The 24,600-nt window shown below is 37.3% G+C and overlaps 1 protein-coding gene across 5 annotated transcripts in view; it reads left to right on the top strand.

Moving 5' to 3' along the window:
• Window positions 1-24,600, top strand: part of LRBA (LPS responsive beige-like anchor protein) — a 748,427-nt gene that overhangs the window by 170,284 nt on the left and 553,543 nt on the right. For 3 of the 5 annotated variants that reach the window (XM_069556712.1, XM_069556716.1, XM_069556713.1), the window contains exons 25-30: window positions 545-698; window positions 1,090-1,270; window positions 7,027-7,154; window positions 7,620-7,727; window positions 12,068-12,224; window positions 16,061-16,508. In XM_069556712.1, coding sequence (XP_069412813.1) covers window positions 545-698; window positions 1,090-1,270; window positions 7,027-7,154; window positions 7,620-7,727; window positions 12,068-12,224; window positions 16,061-16,508 — 1,176 coding nt within the window. The remainder of the gene's footprint in view (window positions 1-544; window positions 699-1,089; window positions 1,271-7,026; window positions 7,155-7,619; window positions 7,728-12,067; window positions 12,225-16,060; window positions 16,509-24,600) is intronic. The other 2 variants (XM_069556715.1, XM_069556717.1) reach the window with 1 other exon arrangement.

A 24,600-nucleotide genomic window follows, 5' to 3' on the forward strand; every position in this document is an offset into this window, starting at 1 on the left:
GTAAAAAAAATGGGATTTAGGTAAAACATCTAATTTTCCAGTGTATTTTTACTATAAAAAGTCTGCGTATTTTAGATTATCCTCCGTTGTGTGATTTATGATTTTTAAAAGTGCCTAATTTGTTTATTGTTAGTTGTATTCTACTCTTATTCTGTTTAAAAACATTTCATGGCATTATCTAAGAAAATGTTACTAGGAAATTCATTTTTCATAGCACATGTAACACCATTTACCTCTGAGTTTTTGTGGCATCAAATTTTGCTCCTAATTTAGGGTAATTTAGTTCAACTTTTATATCAAGTGTAAGATCAATAGTATTTACTGTTCAGAAGTGAAAAAGAGCACAGATCGTAACCACTGATATGGAATGGTCTGCATATTCTGAGGAAGTGTACGCCCCCCAGAATGCCTGTTTGCATCATTATATTTCCTCGGCTTTCAAGATGAAGCGAAAAAAGCACCTCTTATGCTCCCTTCCCTCAAGTAGGCAACTGTGATTTCCTTTCTTTAGCATTGTGAGTAAACATCATTTATCTTTGGACAGCCATTCAACAAAGACAGTTATGGACTTCGTGAATAGCAGTGATAATATCATCTTTGTACACAACACCATTCATCTCATCTCTCAAGTGATGGACAATATGGTCATGGCTTGTGGGGGTATACTGCCATTGCTTTCAGCTGCTACGTCGGCTACAGTAAGGACTTTACTATGTAAAATTGGTGGGAAAACATGACTTATATGTTCTGATTGATTAAAACTTAAATGTGGTGGTTCTGTAATTCAAAAACAGCAGAATCTGTTATAATTACTTGGAAGGACCTTAGACTCTGTCCCAGGAATGATGGCATTAGAGAATGTTTAATTATCAGGGATGGATTAGTTAGTGAGGAATATGACTGACAGTGTTGCACCTGAGTGTATGCTTTTGGTTTTTTTTCTTAGATGAAATGATAAGGAAATTCCTCTGTTGAACTAGATTTATAAGAGCCAAACTTTTTATAAAATTTAGAAATTTGGGGAATGTATCTCATAAAATTGAGCTTTTTCAGAATATATATATAAATGTCAAAATTTATTCCTTACAGCATGAGCTGGAGAATATTGAACCTACTCAAGGGCTTTCAATAGAAGCCTCTGTGACATTTTTGCAGAGATTAATTAGCCTTGTGGATGTACTTATATTTGCAAGTTCTCTTGGCTTCACTGAAATTGAAGCTGAAAAAAATATGTCATCTGGAGGAATTTTGCGGCAGAGTCTCCGACTAGGTGAGCTGTTAAACCCCATTACTTAGGAATTTACCTAAATTTTCAGTAATACAGACATTATGTTGAATATTTTCTTTCCCCTGTTGGTGGGAAAATATTTGCTAGGCAGTTTGTCTTATGATACTTTTAACTTCCAAAGAGTAAAGGACTGTGTATGCATTGGCTATAGTAGTACTTGTAAGGGTGGATCGAGGAGGAGGATATGTTTTGAAAATTCTATAAAGTTGATTCTGATCAGCATTACTCCCCGCAACCCCCAGTCGCCTTTTGCTTTGAAGTACTGCTTCTCTACTGACAGAATGTGGTCCACTGGAGAAGGGAATGGCAAACCATTTCAGTATTCTTGCCTTGAGAACCCCATGAACAGTATGAAAAGGCAAAATGATAGGATACTGAAAGAGGAACTCCCCAGGTCAGTAGGTGCCCAGTATGCTACTGAGATCAGTGGAGAAATAGCTCCAGAAAGAATGAAGGGATGGAGCCAAAGCAAAAACAATACCCAGCTGTGGATGTGACTAGTGCTAGAAGCAAGGTCTGATGCTGTAAAGAGCAATATTGCATAGGGACCTGGCATGTCAGGTCCAAGAATCAACGCAAACAGGAAGAAGTCAAACAGGAGATGGCAAGAGTGAATGTTGACATTCTAGGAATCAGTGAACTAAAATGGACTGGAACGGGTGAATTTAACTCAGATGACCATTGTATCAACTACTGCAGGCAGGAATTCCTTAGAAGAAATGGAGTAGCCATCATGGTCAACAAAAGAGTCCGAAATGCAGTACTTGGATGCAATCTCCAAAACGACAGAATGATCGCTCTTCATTTCCAAGGCAAACCATTCAGTATCACAGTAATCCAGGTCTATGCCCCAACCAGTAACAGTGAAGAAGCTGAACGGTTCTATGAAGACCTACAAGACCTTTTAAAACACCCAAAATAGATGTCCTTTTCATTATAGGGGCCTGGAATGCAAAAGTAGGAAGTCAAGAAACACCTGGAGTAACAAATTTGGCCTTGGAATGCGGAATGAAGCAGGGCAAAGACTGATAGAGTTTTGCCAAGAAAATGCACTGGTCATAGCAAATACCCTCTTCCAAAAACACAAGAGAAGACTCTACACATGGACATCACCAGATGGTCAACACCGAAATCAGATTGATTATATTCTTTGCAGCCACAGATGGAGAAGCTCTATACAGTCAGCAAAAATAAGACCGGGAGCTGCCTGTAGTTCAGATCATGAGCTCCTTATTGCCAAATTCAGACTTAAATTGAAGAAAGTAGGGAAAACCACTAGACCATTCAGGTATGACCTCAATCAAATCCATTATGATTATACAGTGGACGTGAAAAATAGATTTAAGGGACTAAATCTGATAGATAGAGTGCCTGGTAAACTATGGAATGAGGTTGGTGACATTGTACAGGAGACAGGGATCAAGACCATCCCCATGGTAAAGAAATACAACAAGCAAAATGTCTGTCTGGGGAGGCCTTGAAAGTAGTTATGAAAAGAAGAGAAGCAAAAAGCAAAGGAGAAAAGGAAAGATATAAGCACCCACCTGAATGCAGAGTTCCAAAGAATAGCAAGAAGAGATAAGAAAGCCTTTCTCAGTGATCAGTGCAAAGAAATAGAGGAAAAGAACAGAATGGGAAAGACTAGAGTTTTCTTCAAGAAAAGTAGAGCTACCAAGGGAACATTTCATGCAAAGATGGGCTCGATAAAGGACAGAAATGGTATGGACCTAACAGAAGCAGAAGATATTAAGAAGAGGTGGCAAGAATACAGAGAAGAACTGTACAAAAAAGATCTTCACGACCAAGATAACCATGATGGTGTGATCCCTCACCTGGAGCCAGACATCCTGGAATGTGAAGTCAAGTGGACCTTAGAAAGCACCACTACAAGCAAAGTTAGTGGAGGTGACAGAATTCCAGTTGAGCTATTTCAAATCCTGAAAGATGATGCTGTGAAAGTGCTGCACTCAAAATGCTAGCAAATTTGGAAAACTGAGCAGTGGCCACAGGACTGGAAAAGGTCAGTTTTCATTCCAATCCCAAAGAAAGGCAATGCCAAAGAATCCTCAAACTACCACACAATTGCACTCATCTCACATGCTAGTAAAGTAATGCTCAAAATTCTCCAAGCCAAGTTTCAGCAATATGTGAACTGTAAACTTCCAGATGTTCAAGCTGGTTTTAGAAAAGGCGGAGGAATCAGAGATCAAATTGCCAACATCCGCTGGATCATGGAAAAAGCAAGAGAGTTCCAGGAAAACATCTATTTCTGCATTATTGACTATGCCAAAGCCTTTGACTGTGTGGATCACAATGAACTGTGGAAAAATCTGAGAGAGATGGGAATACCAGACCACCTGACCTGCCTCCTGAGTAACCTATATGCAGGTCAGGAATCAACAGTTGGAACTGGAGATGGAACAACAGATTGGTTCCAAATACAAAAAGGAGTACGTCAAGAGTGTATATTGTCACCCTGCTTATTTAACTTCTATGCAGAGTACATTATGAGAAACGCTGGGCTGCAAGAAGCACAAGCTGGAATCAAGATTGCTGGGAGAAATCTCAATAACCTCAGATATGCAGATGACACCACCCTTATGGCAGAAAGTGAAGAGGAACTAAAAAGCCTCTTGATGAAAATGAAAGAGGAGAGTGAAAAAGTTGGCTTAAAGCTCAACATTCAGAAAATGAAGATCATGGCATCTGGTCCCATCACTTCATGGGAAATAGATGGGGAAACAGTGTCAGACTTTTATCTTTTTGGTCTCCAAAATCACTGCAGATGGTGACTGCAGCCATGAAATGAAAAGACGCTTACTCCTTGGAAGAAAAGTTATGACCAACCTAGATAGCATATTCAAAAGCAGAGACATTACTTTGCCGACTAAGGTCCGTCTAGTCAAGGCTATGGTTTTTCTAGTGGTCATGTATGGATGTGAGAGTTGGACTGTGAAGAAGGCTGAATGCCGAAGAATTGATGCTTTTGAACTGTGGTGTTGGAGAAGACTCTTGAGAGTCCCTTGGACTGCAAGGAGATCCAAGCAGTTCATTCTAAAGAAGATCAGGCCTGGAAGTTCTTTGGAAGGAATGATGCCAAAACTGAAACTCCAGTACTTTGGCCACCTCATGCGAAGACTTGACTCATTGGAAAAGACTCTGATGCTGGGAGGGATTGGGGGCAGGAGGAGAAGGGGATGACAGAGGATGAGATGGCTGGATGGCATCACCGACTCAATGGACGTGAGTTTGAGTGAACTCTGGGAGATGGTGATGGACAGGGAGGCCTGGCGTGCTGCGATTCATGGGGTCGCAAAGAGTCAGACATGACTGAGCAATTGAACTGAATTGAGTCCTCAAATTTTGATGTGATTCATACACATGGATCACCAGATGATATTCTTAAAATGCTGATTAGCTTATATAGGTCTGGGATGAGGCCTAAAATTGTCCTTCTAGTAAGTCTCAGGTAGTGTTGTTGCTGCTTCTCTTAGAAACACACTTGAGTAGCAAGGTTCTAAACTAGCATCGTTAAAATGTAGCTATTAATCCAAATAAGTTGTGATGAAATTAATATAACTATTAAATCTCTGCTCTTGTCCTGGAGGCAGTTCTTCCTTGAATTTTTAAGTGAAATCTCAAATTCCTTTGGTGAAGAAAAATTGTTTTTCTCTATGCAGAATATTTCCTTCATCTAGTTGCAAATACTGAGACTTTGTTAATGATTTGCTTATTAAATGGAGAGAAGTAGGTGGAGAAAATGGGACCAAGAAATGAAAGCAAAATCTTTAGGAACCATGGCCATGTAATGACAGATTAATAGGATACCTATGAAAATATAATATCAAAATTGGAAAGTCTAATTAGTTAAAAAAATATTTCCCCATATTTAGCAAGAATATCTATACTTAGATATTCAGACATACTTAGATTCTTTTGGTACAATGATTATTTTCACTCAAAATATGATTCAAAGTACTTGTAAACTCGGGATCCTGCAAAGAACTTGGTATACTATTTTTAGGACATTGTTTTAAAATCCTAGTTAAGAGTCAGATGGTAAGCATAACAAAACAAAAGCTTTCATTTACTATTGTTGCATGTCATTTCTGATTTTCACATTGAGTCAGCAGTCATTTTCTCCCATTCGTTCATTTGTATTTTCTTTTATTCATGAGGAAATTTGAGATCAAAGTAGTTATTTAACTTAATGAAAATCAGACGCTCTAATTTGCAGAGGTGGAATTTGAATATAGTTTAACTAGTATTGCTGTTCTTTCTATTATACGATATACCATTAAACTTTATATCAATAATACAATTAAAATATTTAGAACCCATTACTTTGTATATGCCACTTTTAAACCTCTCCGCTTCCTGAAAAGAGTACACTTGTAGAATTGAAAGTAGAAGCGTACACTAGCAATGCTTTGGTATACTGAAGAAGTATGAAATTCAGAAACTAGGAGAATACTCTGTCTCCCTCTATTTCCATAACTATAGAAGAAAATAAAGGAATACTTCAGTGTGCTCCAGCACCACGTGTTCTCCTTGTTCAGGACCACTTAACAGCACATGGAAAGCCTGGTCACAGCAGTGCAGACGGTTTCATCCCTGGCCTTCTCACTCCTGTGTTCGTGACGTTGGAAGTGAGAAGGTCAGACGGCGACAGGAAGAGTAAACTGTACTACGGAGACTGGTTGATACTAGGCGCTCCAGTGTGGTTTCTGACTTCGTAATGCAGACCCAGACTTGATGCTCTGCAGCCTCTGAGAAAAGTAGTTGGAACGTTTTTTGCGGGGCCTGACCCCAGCCTGCACAGAGTTGTGTTCCATGTTCTCCCTCCCTCCCTCTTCACTCTGTTCCTTCTCTTTCTCCAGCTTCTGTGGCTCTCTTTGGGCACCTTTCTCAATACTCTCCTTTTTCAATTCCGTGTGTAGTAGCTGTATGATAGTCAGCTGGTACTTGAGGTTATCACCTAAGTTTGCTATTTTATTCCTAATTTGCTCTCCCACTCTTGTGGAGACAAATACTGTTAGGGCTACTGATTTGGCTGGGATTGGAGATGATGACATGATATGAATCAATTCATACTCAATTGTGTATTACCTAAGTCTTTAAAGTTCACGGTTAACATCTGAGTAACTCGAGTTAACTGCCTGATAAGTGAGATGTTTAGAGAGGTAATTTTGGATTGTATATTAATCACAATCTCCTTTTTGTCCCCTACGTTTTAAACCGTTTTAATGAAAGCCAGTGGAAGATAGACCTTATAAATAAATATTCCCTTTAATGCTATACCCTCTATCAGTCCCTATTACTATCATGCTTTAATCATAAAAATTTTAAGAAAGACATACAGGTTTCTAGTTTAACTGTTCTACTTTAGTGAACATAATAGAGGGACTGGTTGATGGCACTGTGATTTACTTTGTTTTCTTACACTTTAAAAATCTTTTCTTCCCTATCTTTTCCCCCATAAAAGATTATTTCAAGTAACTTATGTGAGATCTAAGAAACAGTATAGTGTTTCTTAAGTTCTTGAACGGATTCTCTTTTAGCAGTGGGCCCTAACAGAGTGGCTACCAGAGTCAGAAAACAAACGGTGGGTGATAAAGCCCAGGGATATTTTAGGAATTTGCTGAAGGTGATCTGTTTTGAGTAAAATCTTATGCAACTTATATAGGTGGGTTTTGTCAGTTCCGTAATCTTAAATACAATTTTTTCCTAAATTGCAGTGTGTGCAGTGGCAGTAAGGAATTGCTTAGAGTGTCAGCAGCAGTCACAGCTGAGAAATAAAAGCGAAGCAGGAAAAAGCCAGAAAATGGCACACAGCCTGATTCCCACTGGGAAATCTGCTGCGAAGGTAAGCCTGCAGAATAATTAATTAAATAAGAAAGCATTCTCTTATTTTACAGTTAAGATCTTAAATTTATTTGTTCATTTCAACATAAAGTTAAATAAATCTGACAGAAGTCCTAAAATAGTTATTTTAGTCTGTGGACATAACCTTCAAATATTTGTGTTTGAGTATACAGTAAAGATTTGCTTGTACTTAATCTTGTCTGGTTTTCCAAATGTTTACTTTCCTTGTGTCCATGATACTTTTCCCTCCAGATACTTCAGTTTGTGTTTTACGCGCTTGTTGAGTTAGCATGCAGATCTTTTTCCTTTCATGACTCCCTTCTATACCCACCCCTCTGTCCTGGTACCCAAAAACAGAAGCGAGGAGGAGGAAACCAAGCTGGGAAAAGATTTGTTGCCCACGGAATAGTGTGTTATTTTAAAAAATATCTCTGCAATGTGTGTTTATATGTTTTATCTTAAATAGAGTCCAGTGGACCTTGTAACTGGTGGTATATCTCCAGTGAGAGATTTTGACAGGCTCTTACAAGACATGGATATTAATCGACTTCGGGCAGTTGTCTTCAGAGACATAGTAAGTTCCAGTATTTCTTTCACATATCCTCTTAGCTGGCACATATTTCCTCCTAGGCCCAAAGTATTGAGAGTGAACACTTTTTGTGGTATAAAATCGTCAAGTAGACTTAGATACCGGTTGTCTTGACAATGATTTTAGAATCTTAGAATCTTAGAAAGTATTACTTATATACATGGAGCTAATAGAGTGTTGCTACTGATAACAACAGCACATTATTAGATAGTAAGCATTCTAAGTGCTTTATGTATTATCATTAATTCCAACAACTTCTTGAGTTGTGTACTTTGTGATTCCAATTTTATAAGTGAGGAATTTGAAGCACAGAGAGTTCATGTAACTTTTTTAAGCTAATGGAGCTAGAAAATGATAGGATTCAAACTCATCAGTCAAACACCAGAACCTGTGCTTTGAAAGTTTTATATGATATAAAAGTACATGATGATATATGGCAAAACCACAATATTGTAAAGTAATTAGCCTCCAATTAAAATAAATTTATATTAAAAAAGAAATTTTAAAAAGTACCTGACGAAATGTTGTTTATGGTATTTTAAGTATTTTAAAGGTGAAAGGTTTGTTTTAGCTAATTTTGATACATAATATGGCAGTAGAAATTGTAATGTTGTATAAAAAAACATAAACATGAAAATTAAAATCATTTGTGATCCTCCTCACTTGAATTTGGAGTATTATCATTAATATTCACTGAACTCTTACTGTGTGTTGAGTACTAGGCTGCTCTATACTACACATAAGTTTTTTAAAAATAAACTTTATAACTTCAGTTTTAATTTTCCTTTTTCTAGTGTTTTACTTTTGATTCTTCATGAAGTTTGCAATTTGTTAATAGTAGTTGTTATTAGCTATAGCTAATAGTCTTAAACACTTATTGTATATTAAGCATAAGACTGGATGATTAATAATGTATTATCTCATTTAATTCAAGAATACTTCTGTGAGAAAGATTGCAGTATTAGCTTAAATTATCTGCTTAAAACCACAAATAGTGATAGGTAAAAGTGGATTAAGGGCCTAAGGAATCTGATTCTTGAAAATTTCATATTAACCATACTTCAAATTTTCATCTTAACTAACATCTGTATATACTTAATTATGCTCCCTCTCTGGATCTCCGGTTTTTGCTTTTTGGTAACTGTATTATTCCTTTTATTAACAAAGCATCACCTTTGTGCTTTTCAAAACCCACTGCCTGTGGTCTACTGTGGAACCAAATATTGCTGCTTCCTTCTTTCTCCATTCTCTTGGAGCAGTTGTTGAGTCTGTTACCCTATAACTTTGTATTTCCTAAAATGAATTTTAAAAATCTACAATAAGTGATGTAAGTCTTTGGCTTTAAAATTTTTCTAATGACTTTCCTATAGCATTTAAAATGAAATCAATACACCTTACCCTGGCTCTTATTATATCACTATATTTGGAGAATTAGAGTGTCTCCTATGTCTACCATGTCATTTCTGAAAGTAAGAAATAACTTTAATTTTTTTGGTAATTAGAAAAGTGATAAAGTCATCTTATAGGACTTTTACAAAAGGGAAAAGAGCTTATTTCTCAGCTATATCCAGAGCCTATTCTAGCATAAGCAAACTTTGAAGAAAAAGGAAATTACCTAAGATTGAGGATATAAATAAATCATTACCTAGAGCTTAAGAGCTAAGGTTTTTAATCACTCTAATCTGAGTTCAGATTTGCTTTTGCATTTACTGTGTGCCCTTAGGTAAATTACTTAACTTCTGTAGGCCTCATTTTATGTATATGGGTTAATGACTGTAGCACAGTGCCTGACTCACAGTAAGTATTTAATAAATGACAGCTACAGTTGAAAACAAATTTGTTTTGCGAGTTAGGTCTTAAACATAAGGATCTATGCGATATTTCTTATTTAGGCATAAAACAGGCATACCCTGTATACTTCATATTGTAGTTACTAAACATTGAACATGCTGATGGGCTAAATAAAAGTTTCAGTTCAGTTCAGTTCATTCGCTCAGTCGTGTCCAACTCTTTGCGACCCCATGAATCGCAGCACGCCAGGCCTCCCTGTCCATCACCAACTCCTGGAGTTCACTCAAACTCACGTCCATTGAGTCAGTGATGCCATCCAGTCATCTCATCTTCTGTCGTCCCCTTCTCCTCCTGCCCCTAATCCTTCCCAGCATCAGGGTCTTTTCCAATGAGTCAACTCTTCACATGAGGTGGCCAAAGTATTGGAGGTTCAGCTTTAGCATCAGTCCTTCCAGTGAACACCCAGGACTGATCTCCTTCAGAATGGACTGGTTGGATCTCCTTGCAGTCCAAGGGACTCTCAAGAGTCTTCTCCAACACCATACTTCAAAAGCATCAATTCTTTGGCTCTCAGCTTTCTTCACAGTCCAACTCTCACATCCATACATGACCACTAGAAAAACCATAGCCTTGACTAGACAGATCTTTGTTGACAAAGTAATGTCTCTGCTTTTGAATATGCTATCTAGGTTGGTCATAACTTTCCTTCCAAGGAGTAAGCGTCTTTTCATTTCATGGCTGCAGTCACCATCTGCAGTGATTTTGGAGCCCCCCCCCCCAAAATAAAGCCTGACACTGTTTCCACTGTTTCCCCATCTATTTTCCATGGAGTGATGGGACCAGATGCCATGATCTTCGTTTTCTGAATGTTAAGCTTTAAGCCAACTTTTTCACTCTCCTCTTTCACTTTCCTCAAGAGGCTTTTTAGTTCCTCTTCACTTTCTGCCATAAGGGTGGTGTCAACTGCATATCTGAGATTATTGATATTTCTCCCTGCCATCTTGATTCCAGCTTGTGCTTCTTCCAGCCCAGCGTTCCTCATGATGTACTCTGCATGGAGGTTAGAGAAGCAGGGTGACAATATATAGCCTTGACGTACTCCTTTTCGCATTTGGAACCAGTCTGTTGTTTCATATCCAGTTCTAACTGTTGCTTCCTGACCTGCATATAGGTTTTTCAAGAGGCAGGTCAGGTGTTCTGGTATTCCCATCTCTTTCAGAATTTTCCACAGTTTATTGTGATCCACACAGTCAAAGGCTTTGGCAGAAATAGATGTTTTTCTGAAACTATCTTGCTTTTTTGATGATCCAGCAGATGTTGGCAATTTGATCTCTGGTTCCTTTGCCTTTTTTAAAACCAGCTTGAACATTTAGATAGGTATAAATAATTTATAAAACATTAAGACGAAGCAGGTTATTTGCCTACATTGTTAAAGTTGATACCATTGGTAGCAGTTATTGTAATAGATGGTAGGATTATGTGGCAGAAGAACATAGGAGTTTCTGGAGAAAAGGGTACGTTAATTTAAGAAAGGAAAAATGAACATATCTTTTCTATCAAGACTAATAAGGTGTTACACATGAACTTAGGAACTACCAAAGATTCTTGTCAGATTATAAATATATCTAATAATCCTGTTAAGTGGATATTTTCAGTAAACTCTGAAATTTAATTTTTCTCTGAAATTGTGTCCAAAACTTTTGATAATCATTAATTGATAACTTTAAAGCCATATTTGTACCAGTTGTTTCCATTTATTTATCTCCTAGGCAACCATGTTCTTCATTTTGTTTATCCTAAATTTATCTGCTACTTGAGTTTCAGAATTTGATGGACAAATTTTGACTTTTTCCTTTAGGTTCAAATGTATTTTTAAAAGTTATCAAAATTAGTAATGTGTGCAATGTTCCTTTGAAAATGGGGAATTTTTATTAGGTGAAGCGGTGATTGATATGTATAGGTGATCTGTAGAGCTGAGATGAAGCCTGAACCTCTTTAGAGATCAGCCTGGTTTGTCCTTTTCTTTCTCCAGACACTATATTAAGTCCCGGACACTTGTTTGTCTATATTCCTTTGAAATACTCTTGAGAATTTCTTTAGCATCTAGTTCTGTCTCTATAACCTCACTTTTAATAATCTCAAATGTTTGTCTTTTAGGAAAACTGTTATTCTGATTTTTTAAAAACATAATTTAATTCTTATGGTTGGAAGTAAAAATAATGGTTCATATGTAATTATAGTTGCTATTAGATTAATCTTATAAAGTATATTAGGACATCTCTTTAGATTGAGTTACGTAATGTAAAAAAAATGAGCCAGCGTCTCTCTCCTGTTTCACAAGCATAAAACCTAAGATATACAGGCATATTTTTAAGAGTCTTTGTTCAATCTTTGCTCAGGTGAATTCATTACTATTTTCTGTGTATTTCAAAAGATTTGTGAATATGTTCTGTATTTGAATGTTGTGTTGTAAAATAAGATTCAAACGTGTTACTTAGTAGTGGCATGATTAACTCCTTTTATTCTCTCCCCAGGAGGATAGCAAGCAAGCACAGTTTTTAGCCTTGGCAGTTGTATACTTTATCTCCGTTCTTATGGTGTCAAAGTACAGAGACATTTTGGAACCGCAGAATGAAAGGCATAGCCAGTCTAGAGAAACTGGTAGTGAATGTGGAAATTTGTCACTCCCTGGTAAGTTTCTGCATTTTATTATCTGGCATCCAAAAGTCAAGTAAAACATTACCTACTTACGGCAGTTAAGATATTCATCTTGGAATTTAAATCCGTTTATGTATACATTAATGAGAACATGCAATTATTTTTTATTAATAACGAAGTGTTTTAAAGACCCTGTAGTTAATTGCAACTGAGACATGATTTCTGTTTTAAGTGAGCCATCTAATTAAAAAATAACTGAGAAAATGTTACGGTTTAAAAATAAAGTATTAAATGTTTTTAACTCAGCATTTGTTGTGAAGAATAACTTATATTCTCTTATAAGACATATTTGTTAACAAATAAGTGTAATAATTAGAGTTATATATAAAATTAGCTGCCAGTTATAGATGTATAGAGAAGCAGCTAATGTGGTTATAGAAGTAGCTCCTACCCAACAGAGGAGATTTATCTGTCCAATCAGTATTCATTTGGTACCTCTTAGGTACCTGTTCACTACTGATGAGCAGAAACAAAAACTCTGCCTTCATGGAGCTTGTATTCCAGGAGAATAAGTAGAAAACAAATTGTATAGTGTTTTAGAAGATGTTAAGCCTTAAGACAATAAAATTGGGGAAATAAATCAGGAATAACCAGGAGAAAGGGAGTGTGAATTTTCACTCTAAGGAGAATGGGATATTGGGGCTTTGAGTACAGGAGTTAGAATTGATGTATGTTATTAAAAAGTAGAATCTGGAATTCTGTTAAGATTACATCTTGTAGGGCAAGAAAAAGCGGAGTTTCAGTTATGGACCACTGTGTTACAGATTACCTCAAAGTGAAAACTCCCAACTATTTTAGTCTTGTTATCCTGATTCTGTGACTTTGATTCAGATAAGGCACAGTGGTAGAAATTTCTGCTCCAAATGATGTTTCTGGGGTTGGAAAGTCTGAGATAATTTTTCTACTCATTTATCTAGTGCCTCAGCTAGAATAGCTCCAAGATCTAGGGCTGACGGACTGAAATGACTAGACTGGGGTTGTGTGTGGGGGACCTTGCTACTTGTTTTCAGCTAAATTCCTTTGTTTTACTCCATTAGTTTGGAGGTCCCTTATTTCCTATATGGAGGTCTCTCTACATGATCTTACCAGCAAGGTAGCCAGACTGCTTTCAGAGATGTTCAGGGATTCTGAGAATGCACAAACTGTTAGATCTTCTTAAAGACTGGGTACTGAACTGGCCCATTGTCACTTCTGCCACATGAGTGTAAGTATGTCAGGCCCTGTGGAAAATTCTTCAAGAGATGGTAATGCCAGACCACCTGACCTGACTCCTGAGAGATCTGTATGCAGGTCAAGAAGCAACAGTTAGAACTGGATGCAGAACAACAGACTGGTTCCAAATAGGGAAAGGAGTACATCAAGGCTGTATATTGCTACCCTGCTTATTTAACCTATGTGCAGAGTACATCATGAGAAATGCTGGACTGGATGAAGCACAAGCTGCAATCAAGATTGCCAGGAGAAATATCAATAATCTCAAATATGCAGATGACACCACCCTTATGGCAGAAAGTGAAGAGGAACTAAAGAGCCTCTTGATGAAAGTGAAAGAGGAGAGTGAATAAGTTGCCTTAAAGCTCAATATTTAGCAAGCTAAGATCATAGTATCTGGTCCTATCACTTCATGGCAAACAGGTGGGGAAACAATGGAAACAGTGACAGACTTTATTTCCTTCGGCTCCAAAATCACTGCAGATGGTGACTGCAGCCATGAAATTAAAAGACACTTACTCCTTGGCAGAAAAGTTATGACCAACCTAGACAGCTTATTAAAAAGCAGAGACATTACCTTGCCAACAAAGGTCCATCTAGTCAAGGCTATGGTTTTTCCAGTGGTCATGTAAGGATGTGAGAGTTGGACTATAAAGAAAGCTGAGTGCTGAAGAATTGATGCTTTTGAACTGTGGTGTTGGAGAAGACTCTTGAGAGTCCCTTGGACTGCAAGGAGATCCAGCCAGTCCATCCTAAAGGAAATCAGTCCTGAACATTCATATGTATTTAGATTTTGGAATATTCATTGGAAGGACTGATGTTGAAGCTGAAGCTTCAATACTTTGGCCACCTGATGCGAAGAACTGACTCATTGGAGAAGACCCTGATTATGGGAAAGATTGAAGGCAGGAGGAGAAGGGGATGACAGAGGATGAGATGGTTTGATGGCCAATTCAATGGACATGAGTTTGAGTAAACTCCAGGAGTTGGAGATGGACAGGGAGGCCTGGCGTGCTACAGTCTATGGGGGTCACAAAGAGTCGCACATGACTGAAGTCAGGCGCAGCCCATACTCAAGAACTGCTCAAGGGGATGAATACCAGGAGGCACGACCTGTAGATCCATTAATGTAACAGTCTAACTTAACCAGTTAGGAGTATATTGCAATAATTTTGGCAAGAGGTGATTTGGGTATTGACCTGGGTGGTAACTGTAGGGCTAGTGAGAAGCAGTGAGATTTTGGATATATTCTGATGGTGAGAAAGCGGCATTTAAAAATATTAGGTGTGCGTAAGTGAAATATGGAAGGTAGTCAAGAATAATTATAATGTACAGTTGGATAGACTGAAGGTGAAACATAGGCAAGGATAAGAAATTTAATTTTCGATAGGTTGTGTTTACGATGTCTTTTAGACATATTAAAAAAATAGAGTAGGCAGTTACATACAACAATCTAAATTTGATTGAATGATTGAAATAGTGATATTTAATACTTGGAGAGTGAATGAGACCATTAACGATATAAATGTTGATAGAAAAAGTAAAAGGATTAAGAACTGAGTACTAAATTCCTCCAAGTTAAGAAATAAGGGAGAAGGAGAAGTGAAGGAAGTAAAGAAGGAATCACAGTGAGGCATGTGAAAAGCTGGACGAGTGTTACCAGCCTGGAAGGAATAAGCAGTTGCTGCTGCTGTTCTTGCCTGGAGAATCCCAGGGACGGGGGAGCCTCATGGGCTGCCGTCTTTGGGGTCGCACAGAGTCGGACATGACTGAAGCGACTTAGCAGCAGCAGCAGCTGTTATGTCAGGAGCTGTAGGGTCGAGAATTGCTCATTGGATTTAGCAAGATGGAACATTTTTGTTGAAATGGAATCAATACCTGATTGGAGGGAATGAAAATCAAATAGAAAAGGTGATGTTCCTTGTGGAACTATATTTTAAAGGTCATTGAATCATTCATCCATATAAGGTTCGTAACATGTTTTCTTGTAGAATCTATGTCTGAGGTAGAGGTCTTGGGACTATTACCTGAAGAAATGCCAGTGTATAAGGCACAGAAGCCCATTCAGCAGATTGTAAGCAATTTTGTGTTGTATATGTATTACGGCATGAGTAGCAGGAGATAAAGTGGGAGATGAAAAATACTTATTGGTGGACCTACTACTTGCCGGACATTGTTGTAGGCCCAGGCATTGTCACTGGTGCTGGAGATGAAGTGTTAATGAAGACAAATTCACTACCCTGATGAAGTTTACATCCTAGCAGACTTATATTTTTGAAGAACCTTGAGTATACCCTAAGGATTTTGGAGTTTTTCTTATAGACCAATGGCTTTCAATCTTGTGTTGCTACCCATTGGTATGTCATATTCAGTTTGGGGTTTTCTCAGATACTTTGTTAACCTTATTTATTATTATTATTTTATTAAACTATTTCATTATATGTATATTTACTCAGTACATTTTGTAGATTAATTTGTTTTAGCCTTTTAAAACATGCTGTAAGTTTCATAATCTAAAACAATTAGGAGTCAATGTACCTTTTAAAAATTATTTGTAAATTTTTTTAAGTTTTACTTTTCTTCTTTTTTTTGGCAAGATGTAGAAGACTCACCAGCAGCATCGAGCCCAGTAACTCCAGCATCTGTGGAGGAATCTGGAAGCATATCACCTGCTCCAAGGAGGGACTCAGGCATTGGGGGAGAAACAGCTCCTGGGCTAGGCAGCTGTGAGGACGTGGCTGCTCCTGGAGCGCCTCAGAGCATTACTGTGGGCCCCGATGCCATCAATGAGGCGCTATGCACTCTTTCTTCAGAAGTCAGTAAATCTCAGGAAACCAAAAGTGACGGAGGGAATGAATTGAATAGCGGGGCTGCACCATCAGTTCCAGTTTCAAAAAATGTCAACGTGAAGGACATTCTCCGAAGCTTAGTAAACATACCAGCAGATGGGGTCACTGTGGATCCTGCCCTTCTGCCACCAGCCTGCCTTGGGGCTCTTGGAGATCTCTCTGCTGATCAACCCGTGCAGTTCAGATCTTTTGACAGGTACTATAAATAGTCTTTTGTTTTAGCATCTTATAAATAACATGCATTATAATGGAGTTTAAGCAGGAATTTAACTTTGCTAAATTTTGTAGCTTCAGCATTAAAAAGGGATGTTTTAATCTAGTTTTTAAAATTATGATATTTTGTTGACAGGTTTGTATATCATTTCATTTTTAAAAAATTAAATTTATTTATTTTAATTGGAGGCTAATTACTTTAAGATATTGTAGTGGTTTTTGTCATACATTGACATGAATCAGCCGTGGGTGTACATGTGTACCCCATCCTGAACCCCCTTCCCACTTCCCTCCCCATCCCACCCCTCTGGGTCATCCCTTGCCCTGGCCCTGAGCACCCTGTCTCATGCATTGAGCTTGGACTGGCGATGTGTTTCACATATGATAATATACATGTTTCAATGCTATTATCAACGTAATCATTAAGATTGTTTAAGAATAATGTTAATATTACATTCGGTTCAGTTCAGTCACTCAGTCATGTCCGACTCTTTGCGACCCCATGAATCCCAGCATGCCAGGCCTCCCTGTCCATCACCAACTCCAAGAGTTCATTCAAACTCATGTCCATCGAGTCGGTGATGCCATCCAGCCATCTCATCCTCTGTCCTCCCCTTCTCCTGCCCCTAATCCCTCCCAGCATCAGTCATTTCCAATGAGTCAACTCTTCACATGAGGTGGCCAAAGTATTGGAGGTTCAGCTTCAGCATCAGTCCTTCCAATGAACGCCCAGGACTGATCTCCTTTAGAATGGACTGGTTGGATCTCCTTGCAGTCCAAGGGACTCTCAAGAGTCTTCTCCAACACCACAGTTCAAAAGCATCAATTCTTCAGTGCTCAGCTTTCTTCACAATCCAACTCTCGCATCCATATATGACCACTAGAAAAACCATAGCCTTGACTAGACAGATCTTTGTTGACAAAGTAATGTCTCTGCTTTTGAATATGCTATCTAGGTTGGTCATAACTTTCCTTCCAAGGAGTAAGCGTCTTTTCATTTCATGGCTGCAGTCACCATCTGCAGTGATTTTGGAGCCCCCCCCAAAATAAAGCCTGACACTGTTTCCACTGTTTCCCCATCTATTTTCCATGAAGTGATGGGACCGGATGCCATGATCTTCGTTTTCTGAATGTTGAGCTTTAAGCCGACTCTTTCACTCCTCTTTCACTTCCATCAAGAGGCTTTTTAGTTCCTCTTCAGTTTCTGCCATAAGGGTGGTGTCATCTGCATATCTGAGGTTATTGTTATTTCTCCTGGCAATCTTGATTCCAGCTTGTGCTTCTTCCAGCCCAGCATTCCTCATGATGTACTCTGCATAGAATTTAAATAAGCCTTTACGTACTCCTTTTCCTATTTGGAACCAGTCTGCTGTTCCATGTCCAGTTCTAACTGTTGCTTCCTGGCCTGCATACAGATTTCTCAAGAGGCAGGTCAGGTGGTCTGGTATTCCCATCTCTTGAAGAATTTTCCACTGTTTATTGTGATCGACACGGACAAAGGCTTTGGAATAATCAAAGCAGAAATAGATGTTTTCCTGGAACTCTCTTGCTTTTTCGACGATCCAGCAGATGTTGGCAATTTGATCTCTGGTTCCTTTGCCTTTTCTAAAACCAGCTTGAACATCTGGAAGTTCACGGTTCACATATTGCTGAAGCCTGGCTTGGAGAATTTTGAGCATTACTTTACTAGCGTGTGAGATGAGTGCAATTGTGTGGTAGTTTGAGGATTCTTTGGCATTGCCTTTCTTTGGGATTGGAATGAAAACTGACCTTTTCCAGTCCTGTGGCCACTGCTGAGTTTCCCAAATTTGCTGGCATATTGAGTACAGCATTTTAACAGCATCATCTTTCAGGATTTGAAAGAGCTCGACTAGAATTCCATCACCTCCACTAGCTTTGTTTGTAGTGATGCTTTCTAAGGACCACTTGACTTCACATTCCAGGATGTCTGGCTCTAGGTGAGGGATCACACCATCGTGATTATCTTGGTCATGAAGACCGTACAGTTCTTCTGTGTATTCTTGCCACCTCTTCTAAATATCTTCTGCTTCTGTTAGGTCCATACCATTTCTGTCCTTTATGGAGCCCATCTTTGCGTGAAGTGTTCCTTTGGTATCTCTGATATTCTTGAAGAGATCTCTAGTCTTTCCCATTCTGTTGTTTTTCTTTTTCTTTGCATTGATTGCTGAGAAAGGCTTTCTTATCTCTTCTTGCTATTCTTTGGAACTCTGCATTCAGATGCTTATATCTTTCCTTTTCTCCTTTGCTTTTTGCTTTTCTTCTTTTCACAGCTATTTGTAAGGCATCTCCAGACAGCCATTTTGCTTTTTTGCATTTCTTTTCCATGGGGATGGTCTTGATCCCTGTGTCCTGTATGATGTCATGAACCTCTGACCATAGCTCATTAGGCACTCTATCAGATCTAGTGCCTTAAATCTGTTTCTCACTTCTGTTGTATAAACATAAGGGATTTGATTTAGGTCATACCTGAATGATCTAGTGGTTTTCCCTACTTTCTTCAATTTAAGTCAGAATTTGGCAATAAGGAGTTCATGATCTGAGCCACAGTCAGCTCCTCGTCTTATTTTTGCTGACTGTATAGAGCAAGTTGTGTATTAAATAATTTTCTTCTTTGTTTGTTGGAACTTAAAACCACTTATTCTTCCAGATGGTGACCTTTCACTCCCCTGCTGTCAGTATGGGCCAGCCTTTATGGAAAAAGTGGGAATCTGTGAATTCTGGCAGACTTAGGAGTTCATCGTAGTGTTCAGTCTTGACAGCTTGAGAGAGCTGACTGGAGATTCCTGACTTTGTAGGTTCTGTTGTCCTAAGAAACCTTTGGCTAATTTGCTTGAGATGCTTCTTTATATTAAATTTACAGTAAATTTTCTGAAATTGTGTCTGTAAGACATATATATGAGTTATTGAATTCTTTTTCAAAGGTCAACATTTTTATATGAAACAAGCTCTACCTTATAGAAAAGTTACCAATTAGAAGAAATTTTACTTTTCCTAAACCTGTTGAGGGGAAATTGATACAATACGCCATCCTTTTTGAATAGTTTATTATGTTTTTTTTCTGCATATCCACAGTAAATTCATCACAATAAGGAAATTAAGATTGGTATCATACCTGCACATCTTCAAACCCATTTCAAGTTTCATTGATTTTCTCAGTAATGCTCTTTTTAGTAGAAGGATTGAATTCAGAATTGTGTACTGTATTTTGTTGTATCTCTCTATTCTTCACTTTGGAAGAATAGTTCCTTATTCTTTGCTTGAATTTAATAGCCTCGACCCTTTAGAAGATGAGACTCCAGCTGTTTTGTAGAATGTCCCTCAGTTTACTTTGTTAATGTTTCCTCAAGATTCGATTCAATTTAAAGCGTCTTTGGGAGTAGTATCACAGAAGTGGCCCTGTTTCTTCCTGTTGTGTTCCAACAAGTGGCACGCAGTTTCATCTTCTTACTGATGATATTCATTCAGATCATTTATTAAAATGGGATTTTCTGGGTTTCTCCACTGTTAAGGTACTCCTTGGGAAGAGGTACTATGAAACTGTTATCATCCTCATCAAATGAATTCAGTACATTCAATATATGGCCTAATGGTTTCCTGTTTTATAGAATGAATTATACTGTTATGTTGTTGTTTATCTTGATACTGAAATTGTCTCTTATTTATCCAGTGGGATTTCCTTCCAGTTGGCTTCTGTTTTCTTTTGACATATTTTCATCATAATTTCCTACTTTCTGGTTGTTTATTTCACTGTGTCTTCTCTGTATTTCATCTTATCTCTTGATTTCCTACTTCAGACTTGTTGGCACATAGACGTCCAAGCTGGTTAAAGTTATTTATATAATTAAGGTGCGCTGAACACTGGGAATATATAATTTTATTGGAAAATCTTTGCCATCATCCTCTGTCATCTTGTTCCTTCTCCCTCTGTCTAAAGTTTAGATCGAGTGTCCTGGAATGATAGGACTGGTAGAGTCTCAGTTCCAGGTAAATAGCATATGGTAGATGTGTGATGTGTTGCTATAGAGACAGTGGTTGCTAGAGTCAGATCTTTTTTTTCCCTTTTATTCCTTTCTTATTTTTTTTTTAATCAGGCTTATAGGAATTATATATTGATTCTGGAAATCAGACACAGCTGTGTGTGAGTTCTGGCTCATTTACTTATTAGTGGATTTGGACAAATTACTTCATCCCCCTGAGTCTCAGTTTCCTATATGACAGTGTGATACTATAGGACTATTAAAGCGGAAAAAAAGCAGAACAATATGTATTGGTGTGAAATGATATTGAGTATATATTAATCTGTAGCACTTAGCATGAAGAAATCTAGAAGTTTAAAAGATTATGCCTAGTGTTAATATGGGTATATTGTGGAGGGCATTGTGGTACAGTTTATTTGAGGGAAAATTGGCAGTTAATTAAAATTTTAAATATGCAAACTTAATTATATCTCTAGAATTTTATACAGATGTATGCAAGTACAAAATGTTTTCTTCCTGTAAGAGGAATTTCTTAATTAAGCTAATACCTGTTGAGCTTCTACCCTGTGAAAGTGTTAAAGTGCGTTGTTTTAGATAGGCAGGCCGGTGGGTAGACAGGTACTGTTTTTGTTTTTATTTTACAGACGAAGAAACTGAGGCATAGGGCATGTAAAAAAGCAGCTTAAGCTCTTGTGCTAATAAGTGGTGGAGCTGGGATTTAAGCCATAGCCAGTGGACTGTCTACCCTGTCATTTGGCAGTGCTATGTAGACGTAGTTGCAAATGAAGAACTGGTTACTTGTGTTGTTTCCTATGCATATGGTAAATATATGGTAAATACTCCGCAGCCACTGATGAGAGAAAAGCACAACACTATGTATTGATTTGAAATGATGTTGAAGATATGTTATTAAATGAAAAAGCAGAGTACAATTTAGTTTGGGATTTAATGGTCTTAAAAATATATATATGTTTCCATATGTCTCAAAAAGTATATGACAAACTGCAATGACTATATTTTGAGGTGTAAATGATTAGGCTTTTAAAAAATTGACAGTATTTATAAATTTGTTTAAATTTGTGTTAATGTTAGATTAAATTATGAGAAAACCTTGAGGGTAGGTTTTTACCTTTAATGTATATTTCTAATATAATCAGAGTTGTTTCCTTATAAATTCTCCAATTTTCATGTGTTTTGGCATTTATTTCTTTTTAAATAGTGTACAAATTTTCTGTGCCTTCATGATACCTTCAGTGAGTATGTTATGAACTTGTTCAGGAAACTGCAAAGGGAATCCATTTTTAGGGATTTATTAAAATAGAAAACAAAAGGGAATTTGGCAATACTATTTTTCAGGAGGCGGTTTGTAGCTTACATGTCTGGTATGCATTTAACATATTGTCTGATGACAAGCAAACTGCTCTGTTTTCCCCCTCTCTTTTTCAAAGCAAGAGACACGTTTTGAAAAACTTTTCATGCAGCTTTAGACCAAAGGAGTATCTTAGAGAATTTCAAAGCATCCCTCTGATCGTGTATTTATCTCTGGAATGCTGTGTCAGAAATCACAACTCTCCTCATATCTTAAGAATTATCAACTTCCAAGCAATAGCTGGAAAGTTTAGAGTAACAGCTCCATGAGTGGAACCTTGCTGATAGGCTGCCAGGTTGTGGGCCTTTGTGGATGGCAAGGTGTTTGTGTTCATTCCCATGCCAAAATTCCTGCTCTTATCTCCTTCAGAGATTCTCTCTGGTGATTAGTGGATGCCAGGGATTTATCTTGATAAAGTTCAAGGGCTTTGTCTGGCTTTTCAGCTAGATCCTTAGGGAATAAAGTACTTGGCTTAAAGTGCTCTTCTCCTTTAGTGAACTATTTGCATGTTAGAGAAAATAGCGTTTCTGTGAAAGTTTATGATGTTTCAAACTGATACAATTCTGAAATGGAGCTTCTCAACCTTAGTGATCTGGAAGAAAATGTTGCTCTCTCTTTGTTGTTACTCAATTAAAAGAAATCTTCAAAAAAGTCTCCCTAGTTCAGGTAAGAAAAAGAAAAGTCAGCAGTGTTTATACTTTCTATCTGTGGAGGCGGCTTAGGAAAGTTACTTCTTTCTCATTTGTAAAATGGGGCTAATAATATGAAGTGCTTACCTCTAGGGTTGTTAGTATAAATAATCCCCTCATGGTGGTGGTAGTTTGTTGTAAATGTAAGTAACACAATTCATATATGTCCTTAGCATAGTGCTTTACAGATACTAATTATTAAAGTTGGTGAGTATAAAGAAAAAAAGCTATAATATGTGGAATTTTATAGTTTAATATTTCATTATAACTTGAAAGTTTGGAAAAAACAGCTTGCATAATTAAAGGATTTACCTGTCTTCTGCTTTTTTTATGCCAAAAAGTTTGAAGTGCTTTTTCTTAAAATTGATGGCGTATATCAAAAATTCAGTCAAGGATTTCAATTTCTTTTAAGTAGAACCTTAAGCTGTAGGATGAAAATGATGCCATTTTATTAAAATTTTAAGACAGGGTTTACTAATCCATTTGCTCAGAGGTTAAGAATCTGCTTGTCAGTGAGGAGATACAGATTTGATCTGTGGGTCAGGAAGATCCCTTGGAGAAGGAAATGGCAACTGACTCCAGTATTCTTGCCTGAAAAATCCCATGGACGGAGGACCCTGGTGGCTGCAGTTCATGGGGTCACAAAAGAGTTGGACAGGAGTTAGCAACCAAACAACATTGCTAACAGTTTAGATTTACACTTTTATACATGATAAGTATGGTAGCTTAAATATACCCTGTGTTGAAGATTTTAGTCTTTTACACAGAAAATTTATAATTTATAGTAATAAAAACAGTAAAGGGAGTGAAGATATCATGAAGTTTGCCTCCTACTTAATGTCCTTCTAAGTGAATCTTTGTGATTGAATTTTCTTTGTTTTTATGTGGCCCAAAGCTAAAGCATTATATTGTTACTTTCTCAGAGGTGATTTGAAACAAACATTGAATATGGAAATTGAGTAATTCTGTTTTTCTATTATGTACTAGGGAAATTGCTAAAGAATTCAGTTTTTCTGTTTCTGAGCAGACATATTTTTGTATTTTAGTAGCTGTCTATGGGGTCGCACAGAGTCAGACATGACTGAAGCGACTTAGCAGCAGTAGTACATATGTATTAATAATTTTAAATCTTGGAAGCCTTTATTCTCATTGCTGATAGATTATAATATAGAATTATGTTTAAATGTTAATGTAATTGTGGTGATGGTTGTATAATTTTTGAATATTCTAAAAATCATTTAATTTTATACTATATATGAATAAATTAAATTATATGGAATGTGAATTATATCTCAATAAAACTTAAGAAACTGGTTCAAATTAGATGCCCTTGTTTAGGTAAACCTAGAATTGTGGGTCAGTTCTGCCATCTACCTTGACAAATTACTTTTACTTTCTGAACTTTACTTTTTCAGTTTTTTAAATGAAAGTAATAACTATGTTAGGATTATTTTGTGAATTGTGTAGTAATTCGTGACATATTATCAGTGCTTAATCTTAGCATTCATAATGATTTGTTAAGTTTATATGATAGGATCATGTACTGTATGTATTTATTAAGTTTGTATAATTGGATCATGCAAGAACACAAAGAATAGTGAACATCAGCTTGGCTCTCTGGGGACACTTAACCTTTGGGCAAGGTTTTGGAAGGTGAGAAGGAGGATTGCTGGCAAACAGATGAAGCGGAAGGAATCTTGGTAGAGGAAACGGCGTGTACAAAGGATTGGAGTTGTGAGATAATGTACATGCTTAGTTCAAGAACCATAAGAGCATATTGCAGACGTCCGTAAGGGATGCTAGGTAAATGTAAATTCATATAGGAGCCCACACTTGAGACATGTTTGGAATGAGAATGTGTGAAAGATATTGGACAATAAATATTTACTGAACCAAGTTATAGCTGTTATTCATGATCGAAAACGTTACTAATGGCACTTGTTTGAAGGGACAGAAATGAGGTCAGGTTCTTTCGTTATCTGTTATTAACTGTGCCATCTTTGACGAATAGAGATTTTG

This window comes from Ovis canadensis, chromosome 17 (assembly GCF_042477335.2).
Source record: "Ovis canadensis isolate MfBH-ARS-UI-01 breed Bighorn chromosome 17, ARS-UI_OviCan_v2, whole genome shotgun sequence".
In the NCBI taxonomy this organism is placed as follows: Eukaryota; Metazoa; Chordata; class Mammalia; order Artiodactyla; family Bovidae; genus Ovis; species Ovis canadensis.